General features: G+C 40.6%; 2 protein-coding genes across 25 annotated transcripts in view; one reads left to right on the forward strand and one right to left on the reverse strand.

The window, feature by feature from the left end:
• Positions 1-21063, reverse strand: part of WDR12 (WD repeat domain 12) — a 34348-nt gene extending 13285 nt beyond the window's left edge. For 2 of the 4 annotated variants that reach the window (XR_012421388.1, XM_074009800.1), the window contains exons 1-7: positions 20807-21063; positions 17043-17137; positions 9534-9628; positions 7740-7846; positions 4609-4724; positions 2867-3252; positions 1297-2547 (exon numbers count right to left, since the gene is read on the reverse strand). Coding sequence is in view for 2 of the 4 variants with exons in the window: in XM_074009800.1 (XP_073865901.1) it covers positions 1297-1318 (22 nt within the window). In the remaining 2 variants the exon portion in view is untranslated. The remainder of the gene's footprint in view (positions 1-1296; positions 2548-2866; positions 3253-4608; positions 4725-7739; positions 7847-9533; positions 9629-17042; positions 17138-20806) is intronic. The other 2 variants (XR_012421389.1, XM_045367495.2) reach the window with 2 other exon arrangements.
• Positions 21064-21647: 584 nt separating this feature from the next.
• Positions 21648-25493, forward strand: part of CARF (calcium responsive transcription factor) — an 87670-nt gene continuing 83824 nt past the window's right edge. For 19 of the 21 annotated variants that reach the window (XR_010580038.2, XR_012421382.1, XR_012421383.1 and 16 more), the window contains exon 1: positions 21648-21697. The gene's annotated coding sequence lies outside the window, so the exon portion shown is untranslated. Of the gene's footprint in view, positions 22490-25493 lie in introns of all 21 variants that reach the window. The other 2 variants (XM_074009773.1, XM_074009776.1) reach the window with 1 other exon arrangement.

A 25493-nucleotide genomic window follows, 5' to 3' on the forward strand; every position in this document is an offset into this window, starting at 1 on the left:
CATTGTTACATTAAATATGTAACATAAAATATGTAAAACATTAAAATGTTTTGTGGCTTTTATGAATATTAATATTTCTCTAAATAGATTATAAACCCCTTAAAGTTAATAGCTAATCATATACAATCTCATTTACTCAGCCCTATCAAAAAATAAAAAATTCTACTAAAGAATTTTCTAAATTAAACCACTTTTTGCCACCAAATTATTTGCTTTCACCATTTTTGTAAAATCTACTAAAATGGATCATATATTTCCCACCATCTTACACATAGTTATTCAAAACTGGTTAAGCGCGTCTTGATCCCCCTCAAGTCTTTGTGAAATGCATTTGGGGTATTATACTGTGTAACACAGCAATTACCTAAAAAGTAACAGAGGTATTCTGATCCGTTTACCCATGCAATAAATAGTTCTAGCTACTAGGTCTTAAAATGTAAGTATCTATGGGTGTGTGTTTTTTCCTCTTTTCTTCTCATCAGTGTCTTCTTACTACTATGAAAGCACCTTCCTCTAAGAGTCCTTCCTCCTCCTCCCTCAATTTGTTCCTTTTAATCTATGTTTTCAGAGTAAAAATAGTAATATTGGAAAAACTGCATTTAAAAATTTTTTTAAGTAAACCAGCTTACCTAAGAAATTAACAGTAAAATGTCTCAAAAGTCATTCTTAAATGACTTAAGTCAAAATGACTCGGAAAGTATTTTTATTCACTTCTAAGTTTCCTGAATAAGAGAACTTTGAGAATCAAGGTATTTATGTCCTATTGCACCAAACATGTTTTTGATACTTGCAATTCAGTGACACTATCCAGTAAGTAAGGGGGTGGTGGGGTAGGAAAAAAAAATCTCGAAATGCAAAGAAATATATGAACTTGTTGACATACTGGTCTATTTTTATGGGAAAATATGGGTTAAAAAGTCCCCTTTCGCTACACTGATTTTTTTTTTTGAGACAGGTTCTCACTCCATCACCCTGGCTAAAGTGCAGTGGCATGATATCATAGCTCGCTGAAACCTCAAACTCCTAGGCTCAAACAATCCCCTTACCTCAGCCTCCCAAGGAGCTAGGACTACAGGTGCATACCACCACACATGGCTAATTTTAATTTTCCACTTTTAGTAGAGACAGGGTCTCACTACGTGGCCTAGGCTGTTCTTGAACTTGTGGCCTCAGGTGATCCTTCTACCCTGGCTTCCCATAGTGCTGAGATAACAGGCGTGAGCCACCACATGGCCTCTGAACTTAAATTTTTGAAACAACATTAATAAGTCAAAGTAAAATAAATATTTAATTTACCTGTAGACCAGATCTTTAGCATTTTATCCCAGGAGCCACTGCAAAACTAAACAGATGTATATGAAGGGAAAAGACATATGTAATATGATTCATATTATTTGCCTATACCAGTAGGTCTCTTCCTCATTCAGGACCTTTTCAAAGAACTTGTGTTCCAGAGAGTTGAAATTAGCCTTTTCCAAGGGCAAATAGGACAGGACATAAAATCTGGGAAATCTTGAAGGCCAGGCTTATTGCCATGTCTTTTGAAGAAAGCCAATCTGAAGTGAGAGAGAATAGAGTCAACTTGAGGGACAAGAGAGCGAGAGGGTGTGCGGACCACATTCAAGCCTCTATTCCACTGGTTCCTGAGGCCCAAATGCACCATTACCCTTCTTGTGATGTGGTTGTTCAATCTTTCCTGGGATCTCACAGTCCATTTACTTTTAAGGTTAAATAAGTTCAAGCTGAGTTTCTATCTCTCCTTAACCAAAAAGAAGGGGTACAGTTAATTCACTAAAGTTTGGACTAAACAACATATAAACTTTTGGTTCAATATGAAAAATCAGAAATCTTCACCTTTGAATACAAGCATCCTGTTATCCTAACTGTCAAAGAAACACTCTTAAGTCCAGAAAACTTCAATGTGGCTTAGGAAACTTTCAAATTGTAAGTGGATTTATAACCCTTCATATTAATAAATCAATATGGTATTGCCCTCAGTTTTGTTACCTTTTAACTATTACCATTTTATCATGATAAAGAGTAGATAGGTACTATAGTAAAACTCTATTAGCACTAACTTTAGTGTATGCTAACGCTCAGATGATCAACGAGCCATTTTCAGTTGATGGCACTTAAGAGTAGCTGATATAGACTGGAAATATGTCAATTACTATGAGGTAAGAAAGTTATATAAATGAATGGCTTGTTTACTTCATTTCTTTTTTCTTTATTTTTTTTTTTTTGAGACTGAGTTTCATTCTTGTTGCCCAGGATGGAGTGCAATGGCGCAATCTCGGCTCACTGCAACCTCCGCCTCCCGGGTTCAAGTGATTTTTCTACCTCAGCCTCCCGAGTAGCTGGGATTACAGGCATGTGCCACCATGCCCGGCTTATTTTTTATTTTTTTTTTAGTAGAGACAGGGTTTCTCCATGTGGGTCAGGCTGGTCTCGAACCATCCTGACCTCAGGTGACCTCAGGTGATCTGTCTACCTCAGCCTCCCAAAGTGCTGGGATTACAGGCGTGAGCCACTGCGCCCGGCCCATACCTCATTTCTTTTTTTTTTTTTTTTTTTTTTTTTGAGACGGAATCTCGCTATGTCGCCCAGGGTGGAGTGCAGTGGCCGGATCTCAGCTCACTGCAAGCTCCGCCTCCCGGGTTTTTACGCCATTCTCCTGCCTCAGCCTCCCGAGTAGCCGGGACTACAGGCGCCCACCACCTCGCCCGGCTAGTTTTTTGTATTTTTTAGTAGAGACGGGGTTTCACCGTGTTAGCCAGGATGGTCTCGAACTCCTGACCTCGTGATCCGCCCGTCTCGGCCTCCCAAAGTGCTGGGATTACAGGCTTGAGCCACCGCGCCCGGCCACCTCATTTCTTAAAATTTCTGGTTTATATAAGGTTCTAAACCAGGGATATTCAAACTGAGCAACTGACTATCTCCTACTGTATGAGTATTTACTCTTGCTTTGAAATCCTATCTTTTGTCACCGATTGTTAGGAAACTAGGCCAACACAATGAATATATGTAAAAAAAAAATGTTTAGGAACAAGCTCCAATACTAATTTAACACAGTACTAATTACATTCCAGCTACTTACTTTAGTTCCTGAGCCATCAACAGCTACAGAATCTACACTTCCAGCATGACCTCTACAGCAGTGTAGGGCTTTCACTTTGTTTCTCTCTACATTCCACTCCCATAAAAGAATAGTCTGATCCATAGAAGCACTCAATAATAAGCAGGACAAACTATCTGAAGAAAGGAGAACACAAGAATAAGAAACAAATCAGTACACCATTTAGAATACATCATGTTCTGAAACCGAAGAACTAAATTTTTTTGTTATTGAAAAAGATGTTAAAAAGATAACTCATATATGGCCAGGTTTTAAAAGGCTGATATGGTATAAAGAAAAGATTTTTTAAAAATAGAAGATGATGGCTGGGTGTGGTGGCTCACGCCTCTAATACTGGCACTTTGGGAGGCCAAGACAAGCGGATCACTTAAGGTCAGGAGTTTGAGATCAGCCTGGCCAACATGGCAAAACCCTGTCTCTAGTAAAAATACAAAAATTAGGTGGGTGTGGGGGCAGGCGCCTGTAATCCCACCCACTCAGGAGGCTGAGGCAGGAGAACTGCTTGAACCTGGGAGGTGGAAGTTGCAGTGAGTTGAGATTGAGCCACTGCACTCTAGTCTGCGTGACAGAGTGAGACTCTGCCTCAAAAAACAAACAGGCCAGGCGCGGTGGCTCAAGCCTGTCCCAGCACTTTGGGAAGCCGAGGCGGGTGGATCACGAGGTCAGGAGTTTGAGACCAGCCTGGCCAACATGGTGAAACCCCATCTCTACTAAAAATACAAAAATTAGCCGGGCGTGGTGGTAGGCGCCTGTAGTCCCAGCTACTCGGGAGGCTGAGGCAGGAGAACCGCTTGATCCTGGGAGGCGGAGGTTGCAGTGAGCCGAGATCATGCCACTGCATGCTAGCCTGGGTGACAGAGCGAGACTCCATCTCAAAACAAACAAACAAGAAGAAAATAGATGAATGTAATACACTCAATATTAACTTGAGGCCAGGCGCGGTGGCTCAAGCCTGTAATCCCAGCACTTTGGGAGGCTGAGACGGGCGGATCACAAGGTCAGGGGATCGAGACCATCCTGGCTAACACGGCGAAACCCCGTCTCTACTAACAACACAAAAAATTAGCCGGGCGAGGTGGCGGCGCCTGTGGTCCCAGCTACTCGGGAGGCTGAGGCAGGAGAATGGCGGGAACCCGGGAGGCGGAGCTTGCAGTGAGCTGAGATCTGGCCACTGCATTCCAGCCTGGGCGACAGAGCGAGACTCCGTCTCAAAAAAAAAAAAAAAAAAAAAAAAAAAAATTAACTTGAAAATGTATATTATCTGATGCAATTTTAATAAATATTCACTTCTAACAATTTATGAATTTTTATATAATCTTTTTCTTCTTGAACACTATATTTTTTGAAAGACCTCATAATAACTGAGGTATGAGATGCTTCCTACCCACTCCCCATTCTTCCCCAGCACCAAAAATGGCTTATTTCCAAATCTCTATCTAGGATTCCTCGAAGTGTAAGGAAAATGTCCTAACCTTTTTTCACCCAGGCCACATCTTTTACAACATCCGTATGTCCCACAATTGTCATTATTGACTTTCCTTCCAAGGACCAGATCCGAGAAGTCTTATCATAAGAACCAGTCAAGATCCTATGAAGAGAAAAGAAATCTTATGAAACAGAAAAAGCAGTTTTTTTCAAACCCTGAAAATGAATTTTGTTTCTATGGCAATGACAAAGTAACTTTGAGGAGTATACTTTTAAACTCTTCTTTGATATGAAGATTGAGATTTCAAAACACACTAGATCAGATCACTTGATGTTTCTCAACCTCCTAAAAATAATACCTGGCATGACTGGGCGTGGCGGCTCAATCCTGTAATCCCAGCACTTTGGGAGGCCGAGACGGGTGGATCACGAGGTCAGGAGATTGAGACCATCCTGGCTAACACGGTGAAAACCCTGTCTCTACTAAAAATACAAAAAATTAGCTGGGCGTGGTGGCAGGTGCCTGTAGTCCCAGCTACTCAGGAGGCTGAGGCAGGAGAATGGCGTGAACCTGGGAGGTGGAGCTTGCAGTGAGCCGAGATTGCACCACTGCACTCCAGCCTGGGCAACAGAGCGAGATTCCGTCTCAAAATAAATAAATAAATAAAAATAATAATAATACCTGGCAAATCCTAGATTTCCTTTTTTTTTTTTTTTTTTGAGATGGAATCTAGCTCTGTCACCCAGGCTGGAATGCAGTGGCGCAATTTTGACTCACTGCCACCTCTGCCTCCCAGGTTCAAGAGATTCTACTGCCTTAGCCTCCTGAATAGCTGGGATTACAGGCACCCACCACCACGCCCCGCTAATTTTTTTTGTATTTTTAGTAGAGACGGGGTTTCACTGTGTTGGCCAGGCTGGTCTCGAACTCCTGACTTTGTGATCCACCCGCCTCGGCCTCCGAAAGTGCTAGGATTACAAGCGTGAACCACTGCGCCTGGCCGATTTCATTTTTATATTGTTGTAAATAATACAACTCTCACAAAAGCTACGCAAATTACTTGTAGGCCCTAACACAGGTTGAGCATCCCTAATCTGAAAATAAGTCCAAAATTCTCCAAAATCCAAAACTTTTTGAGCACCAACATGACACCACAAGTAGAAAATTTCACACTTGACTTCATAATGACAGGCTGTAGTCAAAATGCAGTCAAAATTTTGATTCAGGCACAAAATTATTAAAAACATTGTATAAAATTGGCCGGACGTGGTGGCTCACGCCTGTAATCCCAGTACTTTAGGAGGCTGAGGCGGATGATTCACGAGGTCAGGAGATCGAGACCATCCTGGCTAACATGGTGAAACCCCATCTCTACTAAATATACAAAAACAAAATTAGCCAGGCGTGGTGGCAGGTGCCTAGACTCCCAGCTACTCGGGAGGCTGAGGCAGGAGAATGGCCTGAACCCGGAAGGCAGACCTTGCAGTGATCTGAGATCGCACCACTGCACTCCAGCCTGGGCGACAGAGCGAGACTCCGTTTAAAAAAAAAATACATATATATATAAAAAATATATAAAATATATATATTATATATTATATATTATATATACATAATATAAAATTACTTTTGGGCTAGGTATATAAGCTATATATGAAACATAAATGAATTTCATGTTTAGACTTGGATCACGTCCCTAAGATATTTCACTATGTATATGTTAATACTGCAAAACTACCCCCCCCCCAAAAAAAATCCTAAATCCAAAACACTTCTGGTACCAAACATTTCCAGATAAGGAATACCCAACCTGTAGTGCTCTTTTTTTTTTTTTTTTTTTTTTTTGAGACAGTCTTGCTCTGTTACCCAGGCTGCAGGGCAGTGGTGTGATCTCAGCTCACTGTAACCTCTGCCTCCTGGGTTCAAGTGCTTCTCCTGCCTCAGCCTCCCGAATAACTGGGACTCTGGGCATGGACCACCATACCCGGCTAATTTTTTATATTTTTCGTAGAGACAGGTTTCAATATGTTGGCCAGGCTGGTCTCAAACTTCCGATCTCAAGTGGTCTACCTGCCTTAGGCTCCCAAAGTGCTGTGATTACAGGCGTGAGTCACGCGCCTGGCTGTCAACCTGAAGTACTTTGTACTCAACCAGTGAAAACCATTTAAACTAAAACTAGTAGAAACATAACTTTATGTAATAACTCCAGGGAGATGTTCTCTGAAAGAAGTAAGCTCCTACTATAATCTACTCTTGAGGTGTTTTCCTAAACGCAAGGCCAGTGAGGATTTGCCCTGAGATATCTATACCTTCTTTCTTGAGTACAGTCTGCTCTTTCTAGCCCTAAAAGAGCATGCTATGCATCTTTATGGTATTAGGCCAGGAGATCTATGGCTAAAAAGGTTACTTTTTTCCTCTATGAAACAAACTATATCCTTGGTCTTAAAAGCAACATAATCAAACCAAATAAATTAAATGCTCTAAGATACACGACTTATTCAGAAGACAAACATAGATAGGTGTAGAGAAATCCCATCTATTCAGGAGGCTGAGGCAGTAGGACTGCTTGAGCCCAGGAGTTTGAAACCAGCCTGGGCAACAGAAGGAGAACCCGTTTAAAAAAAAAAAAAAAAAAAAAAGACAACAGTAATTGTTACTATTACATCTTGAACAGAACAGAGTATCCATTAATAAATACCTGTTTCTTTTTTTTTGAGACGGAGCCTCGTTCTGTCGCCCAGGCTGGAGTACAGTGGGGCCATCTTGGCTCACTGCAAGCTCCACTTCCCAGGTTCGTGCCATTCTCCTGCCTCAGCCTCCCGAGTAGCTAGGACTACAGGCACTTGCCACCATGCCCGGCTAATTTTTTGTATTTTTTTTAGTAGAGTCGGGGTTTCACCATGTTAGCCAGGATGGTCTCAATCTCCCGACTTCATAATCCACCCGCCTCAGCCTCCCAAAGTGTTGGGATTACAGGTGTGAGCCACCGTGCCCGACCACCTGTTTCTTCTTGAAGACACTGAGTGCAAAGATCTTTCTGTTTGGCGTGGCCACTGATATAGAGATCACAAAATTAATTTACAAATAACAGTAAATCACAGAAAAATATTTATATATGGATTTAAAAAGACTGAAGGAGGTAAATGAAAAAAGAGAAGAGCATTAATCTGGCAATACCATTCCTCTGCCCCTTTAATTGAACTGATCCAGTCATCATGGAACATGCATTGCTCTGGCTGGGGTGCAGTATACTTCTCCACGTATTCTATTTCCACAACTTCTTCCTAGTCACAAGAGAAACCAGCAACAAGTCAGATGGTACAGTTTTAAAATACTACATTATGAAGATAAAGAACCCCAATTTAATATATCTCCTTCATATCCTTCATATTAGTCCCCTTCATAACTCAGCAAATTTGGAGCCATTCAAAAAGTCAAGAACTTTATTTGACCTAACAGTAAGCTAAGAGTGATTATTAGGAAATAATAGCTTGGCATGGTGGCTCACACCCGTAGTCCTACCTATAAACATTAGGAAATCTGGGGCAGGAGGACTGCTTAAGCCTAGGAGTTCAAGTCCAGCCCAGGCAACAAAGCAAGACCTGTCTCCTAACAAAAAATTTAAAAGGAAGAAATACTAATGGCCTTGTAAAACTTATGCTGAAAACAGGGGGAAAAAGAATATAAGAAAGCCTTAGGCCAGGTGCAGTGGCTCACACCCGTAATCCCAGAACTTTGGGAGGCTGAGGCGGGCGGATCACCTGAGGTCAGGAGTTCAAGATGTGCCTGGCCAACATGGCGAAACTCCATCTCTACTGAAAATACAAAAATTAGCCAGGCGTGGTGGTGGATGCCTGTAATTCCGCTGCTTGGGAGGCTGAGGCGCAAGAATCACTTGCACCCAGGAGGCAGAGGTTTCAGTGAGCCAAGACTGTGCCACTGCACTCTAGCCTGGGCAACAGATGGAGACTCTGTCTCAGAAAAAAAAAAAAAAAGAAGATATAAGAAAACATTAAAATTAAGAATAAAAGCATATTGTTTAATGGGTACAGGTCTTCTGTTCAGGATAAGGAAACAATTCTGGAAAATGGTGATGGTTGCACAATATTGTAAATGTACCTAATGCCACTGAATTGTATACCTGAGAATGGTTAAAACTCTAAATTTTATGTTATGTATATTTTACCACAATTTTTAAAAATCACAAAACAAGCAACAACTATATATATATATATATTTTTTTTTGAGACGGAGTCTCGCTCTGTCGCCCAGGCTGGAGTGCAGTGGCCAGATCTCAGCTCACTGCAAGCTCCGCCTCCCGGGTTCGGGCCATTCTCCTGTCTCAGCCTCCTGAGTAGCTGGGACTACAGGCGCCCGCCACCTCGCCCGGCTAGTTTTTGTATTTTTTTTTAGTAGAGACGGGGTTTCACCGTGTTAGCCAGGATGGTCTCAATCTCCTGACCTAGTGATCCGCCCGTCTCGGCCTCCCAAAGTGCTGGGATTACAGGCTTGAGCCACTGCGCCCGGCCAAGTTATATTTTTAATCATAAAAGCAATATAAGGAAACTTTGAAAATAAGAGGAAGGGAAAAATAATAGCTTAATCCACAGTTTTTATATGTGCCTAGTTATTTTGTGCACCAGTATTTGTATACACATATTTGCTATTCCCTTTCTTGCCAGTTTTTCCACATATATAAAGAATGTGTTCATTTATTTCTTGAATAAAACACTCTCACAAAAAAAGAGGGCTTCAAAACAGAACATACAGGAATATACATATATATATACACCCACGATATATATTCAGTATACACTCATAATATACACACAATATATAACACACACAATATATATATTCAATATATTAAAAAGAATCATTGCTACTAAAGATAGATTCAGTGTGATTTTAAAAGGAGTTTAAGCCAATAATGCCTTAAGTGAAATACAGAAGGCAAGTATTTGAACTTACTGATGAGATGTTCTCCAGTTCCACGTGTTTGATCAAGGGCATTCGCAGAAACTGGCCCTTAATAAGGAAATCAAACTCCACATGTTTGTGGAACTCTGAGGAAAATATATAACAAAATTATTGCTCTTAATATCTGAGGTAATACTGGCAGAGGTATATGAGAACTCCCAAAACAAACAGGTACCAATTATCCCAGCGTGGCCTCTGAGTTTCTCTGTAATTTTTAAGATCAGAAATACTTTGTTCTGTTAGTATAATATCTTTTTATTGTTGTTGTTGTATTTTGGTTTAAAAAACTTTTATTATTTCAAACATATCCGAAAGTAGAAATAACAATGGATCCCATCACTATTGCCCATTTTGACATCTACCAACTAATGGAACATCATCTATATTCCTCCCTCCATTCCCCGGCTGGTTTATTTTGAAGTAAATCTCAGAAATTACATCATTTCATCTGTAAATACTTTAGTATGTATCTCTAAAATATAAGGACTTAAAAAATTAGTCACAACATTTTAAAATTTAACAATCATTCCTTCTAATATCAAATAGTCAAAGTTCTTTTACAGTGAGCTTTCAAAAATCAGCATCCATAATCCATACATTATATTTTATTAATGTTTCTTTTAATCTTTAACAGTTCCTCCTTCTTTTTCTCCTTGCCATGTATTTGTTGATGAAAGTGGTTCATCTGTTTTGTTACATTTCATACGTTCTGGGTTTTGTTGACTCCATCTCCAAGGTGTCCTTTAACATGTTTCTTTATCACACAAATATCCTATAAACTAGTCAGAGGTAAATGGTAAATGCCTGGCTAGATTTCAGGTTTTTTTTTTTTTTTTTGCAAGAATATTCATAGACAGTATTGTCTATTTCCTATTACATCCCATCAGGATGCAAATAGGATCTGGTTGTGTCTCTCTCTCTCTCTTTTTTTTTTTTGAGACAGAGTTTCACTCTTGTTGCTCAGGATGGAGTGCAATGGTGCGATCTCGGCTCACAGCAACCTCCACCTGCCAGGTTCAAGCCATTCTCCTGCCTCAGCCTCTGATTACAGGCATGCGCCACCACGCCCAGCTGATTTTGTATTTTTAGTAGAGACAGGATTTCTCCATGTTGGTCAGTCTGGTCTCGAACTCCGGACCTCAGGTGATCCACCCACCTCTTTTTAAGATACTAAGACCCATCTTAGGGCTCAGATTATATCAGTCTGATTCTATCCACTATAATGCTCCTTGTCTTTTATCTAATTATCAGGATTAACAGCTACTGAGAATAACTACTGTACTTATATTCATTATTTCTTTTGGAGTTGCAATATGGTAACAGTCCATACAAAAGGAATAATGTTCAGTGTATAATGTTTAGAAAAATAAGCAACTATTTGGGTAACATACTGGAATTGCAAAGCTTCTCTTACAGGAATAATTCTTTCCTCAACAAAATACTTGCAAACCAAATTCAACAACACATTAAAAAGATCATCATGATCAAGTAAGATTTATCCCAGGGATGCAAGAATAGTTCAACATACACAAATCAATGTAATACACTGTGATGGTTATCACTGAGTGTCAACTTCATTCGATTGAAGGATGCAAGTATTGTTCCTACATGTGTCTGTGAGGGTGATGCCAAAGGAGATGAACATTTGAGTCAGTGGAATGGGAGAGGCAGACCTACCCTCAATCTGGGTAGGTACCATCTAATCAGCTGCTGGCATGGCTAGGATAAATAGAGGCAGAGGAATATGGAAGGATTAGTCTGGCCTGGATGAGTCTTCAGGCCTTTATCTTACTCCTGTGCTGGATGCTTCCTGCCCTCAAACATTGGACTCCAAGTTCTTCAGCTTTTGGATTCTTGGACCAGTGGTTTGCTGGGACTCTCAGGTCTTTGGCCACAGACTGAAGGCTGCACTGCCGGCTTCCCTACTTTTGAGGTTTTGGGACTGGGACTGGCTTCCTTGCTCCTCAGCTTGCAGACAGCCTATTGTGGGACTTCACCTTGTGATTGTGTGAGTCAATACTCCTTGATAAACTCCCTTTTGGCTGGGCACAGTGGTTCACGCCTATAATCCCAGTATTTTGGGAGGCCAAGGTGGGCGGCCTCATGAGGTCAGGAGTTCGAGACCAGCCTGGCCAGCATGGTGAAACCCCGTCTCTACTAAAAATACAAAAATTAGCCAGCCAGGTTTGGTGGCATGTGCCTGTACTCCCAGCTACTCAGGAGGCTGAAGCAGGAGACTTGCTTGAACCTGGGAGGCAGAAGTTGCAGTGAGCCGAGATTGTGCCATTACACCCTAGCCTGGGTGACAGAGAGTCTCAAAACAAACAAACAAACAAAAAAGCAAACTCTTTCATGTATACATCTATTAGTCCTGTCCCTCTAAAGAACCCTAATATATACATCATATCAACAGAATGAAAGACAAAAAGCATATGATCACTTCAATTGATGCTGAAAAAGCATTTGATAAAATTCAACATCCTTTCATGATAAAAGCCCTCAAAAAACTGGGTATAGAAAACATACTTCAACATAATAAAAGTCATATATAATAGACCCCCATACTAAATGGGGAAAAAAACTGAAAGCCTTTCCTCTAACATCTGGAACATGATAAGGATGCCCACTTTCACCACTGTTATTCAACACAGCAATGGAAGTCCTAGCTAGAGCAATCAGATAGGAAGGAGGGGAGGGGAAGGAGGGGAGAGGAAGGGAGGGGAGGGAAAGGAAGGAAGGGAGGAAGGGAGGAAGGGAGGAAGGGAGGAAGGGAGGAAGAAAGGAAGGAAGGAAGGAAGGAAGGAAGGAAGGAAGGAAGGAAGGAAGGAAGGAAGGGCATCCAAATTGGAGAGGAAGAAGTCACATTATCCTTGTTTGCAGATGATTTGATCTTGTATTTGGGAAAATCAATGATATAATCTTATATTTGGTATAATCTTTATTTTACCAAAAACCAATTAGGACTGATAAATTCAGTAAAGTTGCATGATACAAAAATCAGTAGCGTTTCTATATGCTAACAGCGAACAATCAGAAAAAGAAATCAAGAAAGTTTGTTTTTTTTTTTTTTTTGAGACGGAGTCTCACTCTGTCGCCCAGGCTGGAGTGCAGTGGCCGGATCTCGGCTCACTGCAAGCTCCGCCTCCCGGGTTTATGCCATTCTCCTGCCTCAGCCTCCCGAGTAGCTGGGACTACAGGCGCCCGCCACCTCGCCCGGCTAGTTTTTTGTATTTTTTAGTAGAGACGGGGTTTCACCGTATTAGCCAGGATGGTCTCGATCTCCTGACCTCGTGATCCGCCCATCTTGGCCTCCCAAAGTGCTGGGATTACAGGTTTGAGCCACCGCGCCCGGCCAAGAAAGTATTTCTACTTACAGAATCCACAAATAAAATACCTAGGAATTAACCAAAGAAGTGAAAGATCTCTACAACAAAAACTATAAAACATTGATGAAAGACATTGAAGAGGGCTGCATGCAGTGGCTCATGCCTGTAATCCAAGAACTTTGGGAGCCTGAGGTGGGTGGATCACCTGAGGTCAGGAGTTCGCGACCAGCCTGGTCAACATGGTGAAACCAAGTCTCTACTAAAAATACAAAAATTAGCTGGGCGTGGTGGCAGGCACCTGTAATCCCAGCTACTCAGGAGGCTGAGTAGCTCCTCAAGGAGAATCCCTTGAACCCAGGAGGTGGAGGTTGCAGTGAGCTGAGATTACGTGATTGCACTGCAACCTGGGCAACAAGAGTGAAACTCCGTCTCAAAAAAAAAAAAAAAGAAAAGAAAAGAAAAGAAAAGAAAAAGAAAAAAAGAAATTGAAAAGGACACAAAAAAATGGAAAGATATTCCAGGATCATGGATTGGAAGAATTAACATTGTTAAAATGTCCATAGTACCCAAAGCAACCTACAGATTCAATGTAATCCTTATCAAAATACCAATGACATTCTTCACAGAAAAAAAAAAACAAAACCCTAAAATTTACATGGAACCACAAAAGACCCAGAATAGCCAAAGCTATCTTAAGCAAAAAGAACAAACCTGGAGGAATCACATTACCTGACTTCAAATTATACTACAGACCTATAGTAACCAAAACAGCATGGTACTGGCATAAAAACAGACACATACACCAATGGAACAGAATAGAGAAGCCAAAACAAATCCACACATCTACAGTGAATTCAAACCTACACTGGGGAACAGTCTCTTCAATAATGGTGCTGGGAAAACTAGGTATCTATATGCAAAAAAATGAAACTAGACCCCTATCTCTTGCCATATACAAAAATCAGAACAAAAGGTATTAAAGACTTAAATATTTCTAAGACCTCAAACTATGAAACTAATACAATAAAACATTGGGGAAACTCCCCAGGACAGTGGTCTGGGCAAAAATTTCTTGAGTAATACCACACAAGCACAGGCAATCAAAGCAGAAAAGGACAAATGGGATCCCCTCAGGTTAAAAAGTACAGCAAAGGAAATAATTAACAAAGTGAAGAGACAACCCACAGAATGGGAGTAATTATTTGCCAACTACCCATCTGACAAGGGATTAATAACCAGAATATATAAGGAGCTCAAAAAACTCTGTCGGAAAAAATTTAATAATCTGATTAAAAGTTGGGCAAAAGGTTTGAACATACATTTCTCAAAAGAAAACATTCAAATGGCAAACAGGCATATGAAAAGGTGCTTACCGTCATTGATCATCAGTGAAATATAAAAACTACAATGAGATATCATTTCACCCCAGTTAAAATGGCTTCCCCCCTCCCCCCATAAGACAGAGTCCTGCTCTGTCACCCAGGCTGGAGTGCAGTGGCATGAGCTCGGTTCACTGCACCTCCACCTCCCGGGTTCAAGCAATTCTCCTGCCTCAGCCTCCCGAGTAGCTGGGATTACAGGCACCTGCCACCACACCCAGCTAATTTTTGAATTTTTAGTAGAGATGGGGTTTTACCATGTTGGCCAGTCTGGTCTCGAATTCATGACTTTGTGATCCACTCACCTCAGCCTCCCAAAGAGCTGGAATTACAGGTGTGAGCCACCACGCCCGGCCTAAATGGCTTTTATTTAAAAGTCAGGCAATAACAAATGCTGGTGAGGATACGGAGAAAAGGGACCCCTCATAAACCTTCGTGGGGATGTAAATTAGTACAACCACTATGGAGAACAGTTTGGAGATTCCTGAAAAAACTAAAAATAGAGCTACCACATGATCCAGCAATAGCACTGCTAGGTATATACTCAAAAGTAAAGAAATCAGGATATCAGTATTTCTACATAATGGAGTACTATTCAGCCATAAAAAAGAATGAAATCCTGTCACTTGCAACAACATGGGTAGAATTGGAGGTCATTATGTTCAGTGATATAGGCCAGGCACAGAAAACAAACTTTGCATATTCTCACTTATTTGTGGGAGCTAAAAATTAAAACAATTGAACTCACGGAGATACAGAGTAGAAGGATAGTTACCAGACGCTGAGAAGGGTAGTGGGGGAAATGAGAGGCAAGTGGGAATGGATGGTTAATGGGTACAAAAAATTGAAAGAATAAATAAGATCTAGTATTTGATAGCACAACCGGGTGACCATAGTCAATAATTTAATTATACATTTAAAAATAACAAAGAGTATAACTGGATTGTTTGTAACACAAAGGATAAATGCTTGAGGTAATGGATATCTCATTTACCCTGATGTGATTATTACACCTTATATGCCTGTATCAAAATATGTAATGTACCTCAAAAATAGATACACCTACCATGTACCTACAAAAATTAAAAAGAGTATTTCTTATTCTAGTTCAAAGACTTTTTCAACAAACAGACTATATAACAGTTTTGAAATTCATAAAGGTAACTATGCAGCGGAATCTCTATATATCCATGATGAAAACAAAGACAAGAATTAACAGGAAATGCTATGTAAATATACTTGAATATTGAATACTGAACGGTAACTTGCTAGCAATAAAAATATTGCAGACCCTGTCTCCTCCTCCCCCACCCCAAGCCAATAAAGTTGCTTGAAAACATCATCTCAAATTTCACAAAAAACTTATGTGATTATTTGAAGATGAAGATGGGGAAAATACTACACATTAGTGTATAACTCTTACCTCCCCATTCCTCCAACTAGGGTAGAGTCAGAAGAGCTCTGCAGCATTGGAAATGTCTGCATAAAAATACACTTGCCTCTGGCTAGCATGGTGGCTCACACATGTAATCCCAGCACTTTGGGAGGCCCAGGAGGGTGGATCACCTCAGGTCAGGAGTTTAAGACCAGCCTCGCCAACATGGTGAAACCCCATTTCTACTAAAAATACAAAAAATTAGCCAGGAGTGGTAGCGGGCACCTGTAATCTCAGCTACTCTGGAGGCTGAGGCAGGAGAATTGCTTAATGTTTCATGTTTAAATTTTCTCTATTTTATGCAATGTTTCTTTACTTTTAAAAAAATATTTTATTATAGAAAATTTCATACATATGGAAAAGTTCAGAAATATCAATCAAAACTACAATGAGATACAGAAAATAATATAAGGAGCCTCCTTACACCTATCAACAAACTTTAACAATTTTTTCTTTTTTTTTTTTTTTTTGAGATTCCCTCTGTCACCCAGGCTGGAGTGCAATGGCACGATCTTGGCTCACTGCAACCTCCGCCTCCCAGGTTCAAGCTATTCTCCTGCCTCAGCCTCTTGAGTAGCTGGGATTACAGGCATGTGCCACCACGCCCAGCTGATTTTTGTATTTTTAGGTTGAGATGGGGTTTCACCATGTTGGTCAGGCTGATCTCAAACTCCTGACCTCGTGATCCACCCGCCTCGGCCTCCCAAAGTGCTGGGACTACAAACTTCAATAATTATTAACTCATAGCCAATCTGATTTCATTTATATTTTTACATACATTGTTCATATTAACTTAATGGGTAAATATATTAGTACAACAGTATATACTTAATATTTGTATCTTTTAAATGTTTTATATTCTTGTGTGTTTTGTTATACCCTTTTTTAAAATGAATTCTGGACACAAAAAATAAAATACTGGTATTCATACTGGCATTTTGATATTACACTAAACACTCAAATACTGATATTGTCATTTTGCTTTGTGCTTCATTAGCAGGTGGGGCCTAAGCACTAAAACGCTTGCTTTATGCCTACATAACTCAGTCCTCTGTAGAACAATGTCTTGATTACCTCTATATTACAACTTTATACCAAAATCTTTATTCCTTAACTACAACCACCATATATCCACATTGCCTTAAAAACAGGTTAAACAGAAACATTTTTTCCTGAAAACTTTTCTTTCAAAGCAGTATTTACATTATTATCCAGCAGAAGCACCTGTACTTTATAACTTACAAATTTTACCATTACAAAATTCATACAGTATCATAAGGCCAAAAAAGGAACTAAAAACGTAATGCATTTTAGAGTAATCAGTGGCATTGTGTCCTCTCCTAAGCATATATATACCCACCATTTCTGTCCTTTAGTAGTTTATTGATGATGTTACTAAGGTCAGCAATTTCAGAGGCGGCAGGGATTGAGAAGGGAACATCATCTACAGCATATCTATAAAAAGGAAATGATATGTCAAGATCAAGTCTACAGATATTTGAACAAATATGCTTTTACGAATTCAACATACATTTATTGGGTAAATAAATTCCAGACATTTTGCTACATGTTGTAAACAAAAATGAATTAAAACATGATCTCTGTTCTAAGAAGAAGCTGAAGTCTGGTAATCAAATAGAATGAAGTCATATAAGAACAACGTCATTAGGTGACATGTATAAAGAGAACAAAGACATCACAGGTCATTTTAACCATAGAAAAGGAGGGCAGGGGAGCAGAGCCTGAAAGGATGCACAAAAAAGATAACTGTTAAGCTACATTTAGAAAAGTGATTAGCCAGGCATGGTGTCATGTGCCTGTAGTCCCAGCTACTTGGGAGGCTGAAGTTGGGAGGACTGCCTGAGCCCAGGAGGTGGAGGTTGTAGTGAGCTGAGATCACACCACTGCACTGCACTCCAGCCTGGGTGACACGGCAAGACCCTGTCTCAAAAGAGAAGTGAGTTTTTGCCAGGTGAGGGAAGGGTAGGCTGGAAGAAGCAGTGTGCAGGAAAGCAGGGAGAACATCAAAACAATAGCTAGGAGTTGTTAAACTGCCCAACCAGCCATTTCCAGAAAGTCTGATTTTGCTCTAAAGTGACCAAAGGCTAAAGAGATACACATGGAATGCTTTAAATATCATGTGAAATCATTTTCACTTTTTTTTTTTGCAGGCAATGAAGAACTATCATAGCAGTGCAAATTAGAAATATCATCAGATTTTATTTAGTTAGATGTTTCTGGCTGCACAGTGGACACTGAAACAGAGGAACACATGACAGGAGGCAGATTAGGAGACTCTTATAAGAGAGACTGTGAGAAAATATTAGCAAATCATGTGTCTGATAAGGAACTTGTATCTAAACTATATTAAGCACACTTACAACTCAATAATAAAAAGACAACACAATTTTTTAAATGGCCAAATAGGGACATGAAAACGCTCATCACTAGTCATCTGGGAAATGCCAATCAAACACAATGAAATATAATTTCACATCCACTAGGGTGCTATAATTAAAAAGACAGCTAATAACAAGTGTCAGTGAAAATAGGGAGCAACTGGAACCCTGATTATTGCTGGCAGTAATGTAAAATGGTGCAGTTGGTTTGGAAAACAGTCTGGCAGTTCCTCAAAAAGTCAAACATGCAATTACATCTGACCCAAAAACTCCACTTCTAAGTATATATGCAAGATAAATGAAAACATACATCCACACGAAAACTTGTACATGAGTGTTCACATAACAACTATTCATAATAGATAAAAGGTATAAACAACCTAAATGCCCATCAGCTGATGAATGGAAAAACATGGTACATCCATTTAATGGCCTATTATTTGGCCATAAAAAGGAATGAAGTGCTAATATATACTATGACATAATTAAACTATTTTTTAAAAATCATAGTAAGTGAAAGAAGCCAGTCACAAAAGATCACATTATATGATTCCATTTATACAAAATGTCCAGAAGAGATAAAGTTACAGAGCTAGAAAGCAGATCAGTGGTTGCCTAGGGCTGAGGGTATTATTTAATAAACAGCTCAAGGATGATGAAAAATGTTCTAAAATTGATGGTTGCACAACTCTGCAAATATGGTGCTGATGATCCTCAAACCATACTTTAAGCAATAAGGCTATAGCTATACATTTATGTATATAATTCACATATATGTATATTCTTGTGTGTGTGACAATTATATTAGCCCCCCACCACACCATTTTACTGACCAAAATATTAAGCAAAAAGAAAAAGCAAGAATTTTATTTATTTATTTATTTTTTTGAGACAGAGTCTCACTATGTTTGCCAGGCTGGAGTACAGTTGAACTGATCCTGGCTCACTGCAACCTCTGCCTCTCAGGCTCAAGCGATCCTCCCACCTCAGCCTCTCAAGTAGCTGGGACCACAGGTGGGCACCACCATGCCTGGCTAAGTTTTTATATTTTTGGTAGAGACGGGGTTTCACCATGTTGCTCAGGCTGGTCTCAAACTCCTGATTCACCGTGTTGCTCAGGCTGGTCTCAAACTTCTGAGATAAGCAATTTGCCTTCCTCGGCCTCCCAAACTGCTGGGATTACAGACATAAGCCACAGCGCCCTGCAAAGAATTTTAATTTCTACGTTTTTTAACCTTTTGGAGGGCCTAAATTCAAACACACATATGACATGTATCCATTCATTTCAGGGGTTAAAACACTGTGGCCTATTATCTCTTACAACTTCATGTCAATCAACAATTATCTCAAGGCTGGACGCAGTGGGTCATGCCTGTAATTCCAGGAGTTTGGGAGACCGAGGTGGGCGGATCACTTGAGGCCAGGAGTTCGAGACCAGCATGGCCACCAATGCAAATTCCTGGCTCTACTAAAAATACAAAAATTAGCCAGGCTTGGTGGTATATGCCTGTAATTCCAGCTACTCGGGAGGCTGAGGTGGGAAGACTTGAGCCCGGGAGACGGAGGTCGCAGTGAGCCAAGATCCCTCCATTGCAGTCCAGCCTGGGCAACAGAGTGAGACTCTGTCTCCAAAAAACCAAAACAAACAAACAAACAAAAGCCCCAAATATTTCAAAAAATGTTATTTTAAGAAAAAAAAAACCTTCTTTCAATTAAAATACACAGTGGTTATGTTAATGCATCACCACATTCCTAGAGAAGTATTAAGGCTCTGTATATAAGTACATATACTCAGGTGCATTGATGATACGATTTAAGTATACTTTCAGCAACAATACAAGAGGAGAGAAGATTATTTACTAGCTCTCCTCATAAAGCTACAAACAAAACCACAGGTATAACTCAGGTGGGAGTTTCCTAGTTTATGGCTAACTTTAGCTTATTAACACAACAAATATGTATTATCATTTTCACTGAAAAAATGTGACATTTTTTGTTGACTCAGCCAATCCAAGAAGCTTTATATAGTCCCTGCCCTCAAGAGACTTCCAATATAGTTGGAAGAGACCAGGCAAACACAAAGAAAACTAACAATGCAATATATAACACAAGGCAGCATATAATTAGTTTTCGAATGAATGCTAACAGACCTTGAGACCACTGGTTAAAATGTTTATATACCTATATAGATATATAAAAATGGTAAATATGTTTACGTTTATATATTAATGCGACTTTATAATGATAAAGTATATAATATATTTATAGTATATACATGTATATATAAAAATAAATCAGTAACTAAATCGACTTCATACTTATCAAAAACCAACTCTACCATAACCCCACGGTCAGAACTCCACTTTCTAACCTGGTTTAGAAAGCATCTTCTATCACCTACTTCAAAAAAAAAAAAAAAAAAAAAGACATGTTTTCAAAAACTGTGAACCACCACTAGCAGACACCCTATAGCGACAAGGCCCACTGTTCATTTTAAATTACACATATAAAATGTTTCATTGAGAAAGCAAACCTGAAGCCCTTCAGTCTCCTCCACACTCACAATTCAAATTATATAGAACCTGCGAAGCCGGTTAGAAAGGAGGTAATCTCAGAAAAAAGGGTGGGGATGACAGCAGAAACAACCAGGGATCCGCAAGGTCATACCAAAGGGGTGGTCGGAAAGGAACTGGGGAAGGGAGCGAAGGGTGGAATGCTTACTTACTTCTTGTTATCAGTGTAGAAGCGTGTTTGGAGCTGAGCCATGGCGAGTACACACACGACTTGCCCACGGAAACGTCGGTTAGCAGACCCACAACAGGGAGCTCCTGTCTTGCACGACTACAAAGAGGTAGCTCAAAATTAGACTGCACAGGTAAGCGAGGAACTGCAGTCTAAGCCTGGACTCTGCTTTCTCTCCTCCAGTCTCCTCCGCAGAAAGCACGAGGCTGCCCTTCTACAGACGGCCAGACCACAAACATCGACTACCTACTCCTAGATTTAGGAGTCATCGATTAGAAAAGCATATTCTTAAAGGTAGCATGTCCCTTTAATCATTGTTAGAATTCTTCCCATACATGTGGGCCTGTTATCGATTAGGAAAAAGATCCCACTCAAATCCGCTTTATTAATAAAAATTTTTTTTTCAAGAGGCTGTCCTGAGCCTGGGTAGTTCAAACACAGCTCCTAGTTACTACAAGTCTCAGAAAGCATCGCTTCTCAAACGCTGTGACCACTGGGAATTGTAGTCTTTTACTGCCACGCTGCCCTCAGAATATCTTATTTGCATTAAATCCTCCAGATTCCAGCCAGATATCAAATTTCCTCTGTCTTCAGCTTTTCTTGACTAACGCCTTGCCAGTTTTTTTTTTTTTTTTCTCATACATATTGCCAACCAGATCTCACTCTGCAGAGATTTTTCCTAAGTCTCGCCTCTAACTGAGGGTTTTAGAGAGAGGAGAGAGGCGGAAATACGAAAAAAGAACCAATGGGAGAGGAAACGGTCGACGGTGGCCGACAGTGGTCTTACTCTCGTGGGACTGCGCTGCGCGTTCCCGGTGGGGTGCGCCTGCGCATTATGCTGGTCTCCATGGCGGGGCCTCGGAGCCAAGACGAGGTTGAGTAGACTCGTTTTGAATTTTCTCCCCTCTGCTCCGGCGGACTTCCCATCTCGCCTTGTGGGGCTATTGGCGGCGGCAGGACTGGAGGAGTCAGAGGTTTGGCAGCGCTGTCTGCGCAGACCTACCAGACGCTACCTCCCAACCCCCCCCCCCTTTCTTCCTCCTGCCTCCTCCTCCTCCCGTCACCTCCTGACCCGCCGAAGCTCCCAGCAACTGCCGGCCCCCGCCCCCAGCCGTAGCCGGTCACTGGCCGCGCCCTCCGCGCCAAGCCGGATAGCCTTTTCGGGGTCCTACATGGCAGGGCTTCCGACCCCCGGCCTGGGACGGGGCTCGCAGGCCGCAGAGGGACAGGCTGGAGAAGGAGGAGGTTAGGTGTCTTGAGGGTTGCTGAGCCCAAGGACGCGCCATCGCCGCGGAGAAGGAGCGGGACCCCTTGGGGGGAGCGCCCAATGTGTGGTCCCTCACGCCTACCCGCACCTTGCTTTTTAGGGTTCTGTTTCTCTTTCTGAGCCCTTTTATACCTTATGTTTAGAAGGAGAAAATCATCCTCCCACACCTTCTCCCCGACTTTTTGCCTTTTTTGTCCTGAAGTTACCCAAAGGCCTATGTCTTGTTCTCAATATTCCCAAGAATTACTCTAATATAGTTGTGTTTCTGAGGGAGGATGGATGGAGATAACTATCCTGATCCCAATGTCACTTTTTAAGGCATTCGCTTCAAGAGACAAGCAGTTTAGAATCAGGCAGAACTGGATTGCAAAATTTGTGGGCAGAGCGGTATGTGTGCAGGTGAAGACAACTAAAGCTTTCCTTTTTTACGTTGTTTAAAGATGTCCTACTGTAAGGTAGACGCCTCATGTTTAAATAAACTCCTAATATTTAAATAGAGAATGAGAAGAGATTTAAACAATTGGAAGAAAACAATTTTTATTAGAGAGCAATGACAATAAAAGTAGGACTCTTTTCAGTTTACTCACCTTTGTCGGTCGGAATGCGGGCCCTGGAACCAGAATTCCTGGGTTCAAATCCTGCCTCTGCTACTTGATTAACCTTTCTGTGCCACACTTTTATCAACTGTAAGAATTAACTGCGGCATCGGAAGCACTCAGTATATGTTAAATTATTATCATAATAGTTACCAATTCCAGTTTAACTAGAAGCTTTGCCAGCGTGAATGGGTAAGGGAGAATAGCCACATTGAGTGGAGGAATAAAATTAGAAAACCTCTGTGCTGAAGTCCAGGAGATCACTTATTAGGCTTGGGCTTGCTAATGGAAGTGATGGTCGTTTAACTATGTGGTTATTGTAGTGGTGAGGATTTACACATTAAATAAGTCATGGGCACCTGAAGCTTGAAACGCTTTCTTAATGAAATCTTGCCATTGAATCTGTACTTATTGATAATATATCATTGGTTAAAATATATATAAAATATAATTGATCAGCAGGTTAATTCATTTTTATCATTAATTTGAAATTTATCAAAATGAGAATATACAGTACCTGACAGAGTCAATATAGTTTGATCTTAATTTGAATTGAAAATTAAGATCAGGAAAATAAATAACCTGAATATATGCTTAATAATGTAAGACTTTCAGTTTGCAAAACAGAAGTCCTGACTTGACTAAAATATATTTTTCATTTGACGGAGACCTTTAGTTAAGGAAAGATTAGTTTTAGCATTCAATATAAGTAAATACCCAGCATTATGTTTTACAGTTTTTTCCAACAATGATTTATGTGTCATGTTTGGTGTTGCCTCCAAGCAGTACCTGGGATAGCTGATGCTTTTACTTTGAGTCTTTTTCTTTACTTGGAACATTAATTGTAAGCTTTTGGTTGGTAATCATTTTTTATGAGATGTATTTACTATATGGTCTTCATGGAGACACATTGTTATCTGGAGAACCACAGTTTGGAAAATACATTCTCTTAAAGTTTCTTGTTTTATATCCATATAATGCCACAGTATGGTAGGATACAAAGACTCTGTAGGGCTCTGGAGTCCTAATTGTTTTTTGTGTTTTTCTTTTTTTCCAGTTTGGTTATGAATCCAAACTTAATGCACTCTATCTTAAGCAAGTTTCTTGACAGTTCCAGTTTTCTTGTCTACAAACAGAGACAAAAAAGATCTACCTCAGAGTCATTGTAAGGATTAAATAAATTTGTAAAGCTCTCAAAGAGCAGCCTAATTCCAGCACGTTGGGAGGCTGAGGCAGGCAGATCAGCTGAGGTCAGGAGTTCAAGACCAGCCTGGCCAACATGGTGAAACCCCATCTCTACTAAAAATACAAAAATTAGCCAGGCGTGGTGGCGGCTGCCTATAATCCGAGCTACTGGGGAGACTGAGGCAGGAGAATCGCTTGTACCTGGGAGGTGGAGTTTGCGATGAGCGAAGATACCGCCATTTCACTCCAGCCTGGGCGAAAAGAGCAAAACTCGATTTCAAAAAAAAAAAACAACTCTCAAAGAGCAAAGAGGTAAAAAGAAGTTTGTTTGTGCAAAGTAAAAAATGGGTAGAAATGGATTACAGGGAAACTTACAGGGAGAAAAAACCATAAATAAAACTGGCATTGTGAACACCAGCCTTAGATTTTTTTTCCCTGAAAATTAAAAAGTGCTTTTTTTTTTTTTTTTTTTTTTTTTTTTTGAGATGGAGGGATTTTTTTTTGTTGTGGTTTTTTGGTATTTTTCAGTCTCCCTCTGTCGCCAGGCTGGAGTGCAGTGGCGCCATCTCGGCTCACTACAACCTTGGTCTCCCGAGTTGAAGTGATTCTCCTGCCTCAGCTTACCGAGTAGCTGAGACTACAGGTGCCTGCCACCACGCCTGGCTAATTTTTTGTATTTTAGTAGAAACGGGGTTTCACCATGTTGGCCAGGATGGTCTCGATCCCCTGACCTCGTGATCTTCCCACCTCAGCCTCCCAAAGTGCTGGGATTACAGGCGTGAGCCACTGCACTGGCTGAGATGGAGTCTTGCTCTGTTGCCCAGGCTGAAGTGCAGTGGCATGATCTCATCTCACTGCAGCCTCTGCCTCTGGTTTCAAGTGATCCATGCTTCAGCCTCCTCAATAGCTGGGATAACAGGCTCCTGCCACCACTCCTAGCTGATTTTTGTATTTTTTTTGTTGTTGTTGTTTTCTTTTTGAGATGGAGTCTGGCTCTGTTGCCAGGCTGGAATGCAGTGGTGCAATCTTGGCTCACTGCAACCTTTGACTCTCTGGTTCAAGCGATTCTCCTGCCTCAACCTTCCAAGTAGCTGGGATTACAGGCACACGCAACCACGCCCAGCTAATTTTTAGTATTTTTAGTAGACACAGGGTTTCATAATGTGGCCAGGATGGTCTCGATCTCCTGACCTTCTGATCCATCTGATCGGCCTCCCAAAGTGCTAGGATTACAGGCATGAGCCACCACACCTGGCCTGTTTTTTGGTTGTTTTTTTTTTTAAGTAGAGACGGGATTTCACTATGTTTGCCAGGCTGGCCTCCCAACTCCTGACCTCAAGATCCACCCACCTTAGCCTCCCAAAGTGCTGGGATTGCAGTCATAAGCCACTGCATCCAGCAGAAAATTTAAAAATTAATGTAGGTTGTTTATATATATTGGCATACATTTAAATTTCGATGTTTAGCATAACTTTATAAACTGATCCTTTAAAAATAAATTATCCTATTAAAATATTTGTGAATTAGTCTTGATTTCTTTTTTGTCACCAATTCATAGTAATTTTGTACATACTATAAAAGGAATGTCATTTACCTACCTCTAAAAGATGAGGTAAATTTTA

Source organism: Macaca fascicularis, chromosome 12 (assembly GCF_037993035.2).
Source record: "Macaca fascicularis isolate 582-1 chromosome 12, T2T-MFA8v1.1".
Classification (NCBI taxonomy): Eukaryota; Metazoa; Chordata; class Mammalia; order Primates; family Cercopithecidae; genus Macaca; species Macaca fascicularis.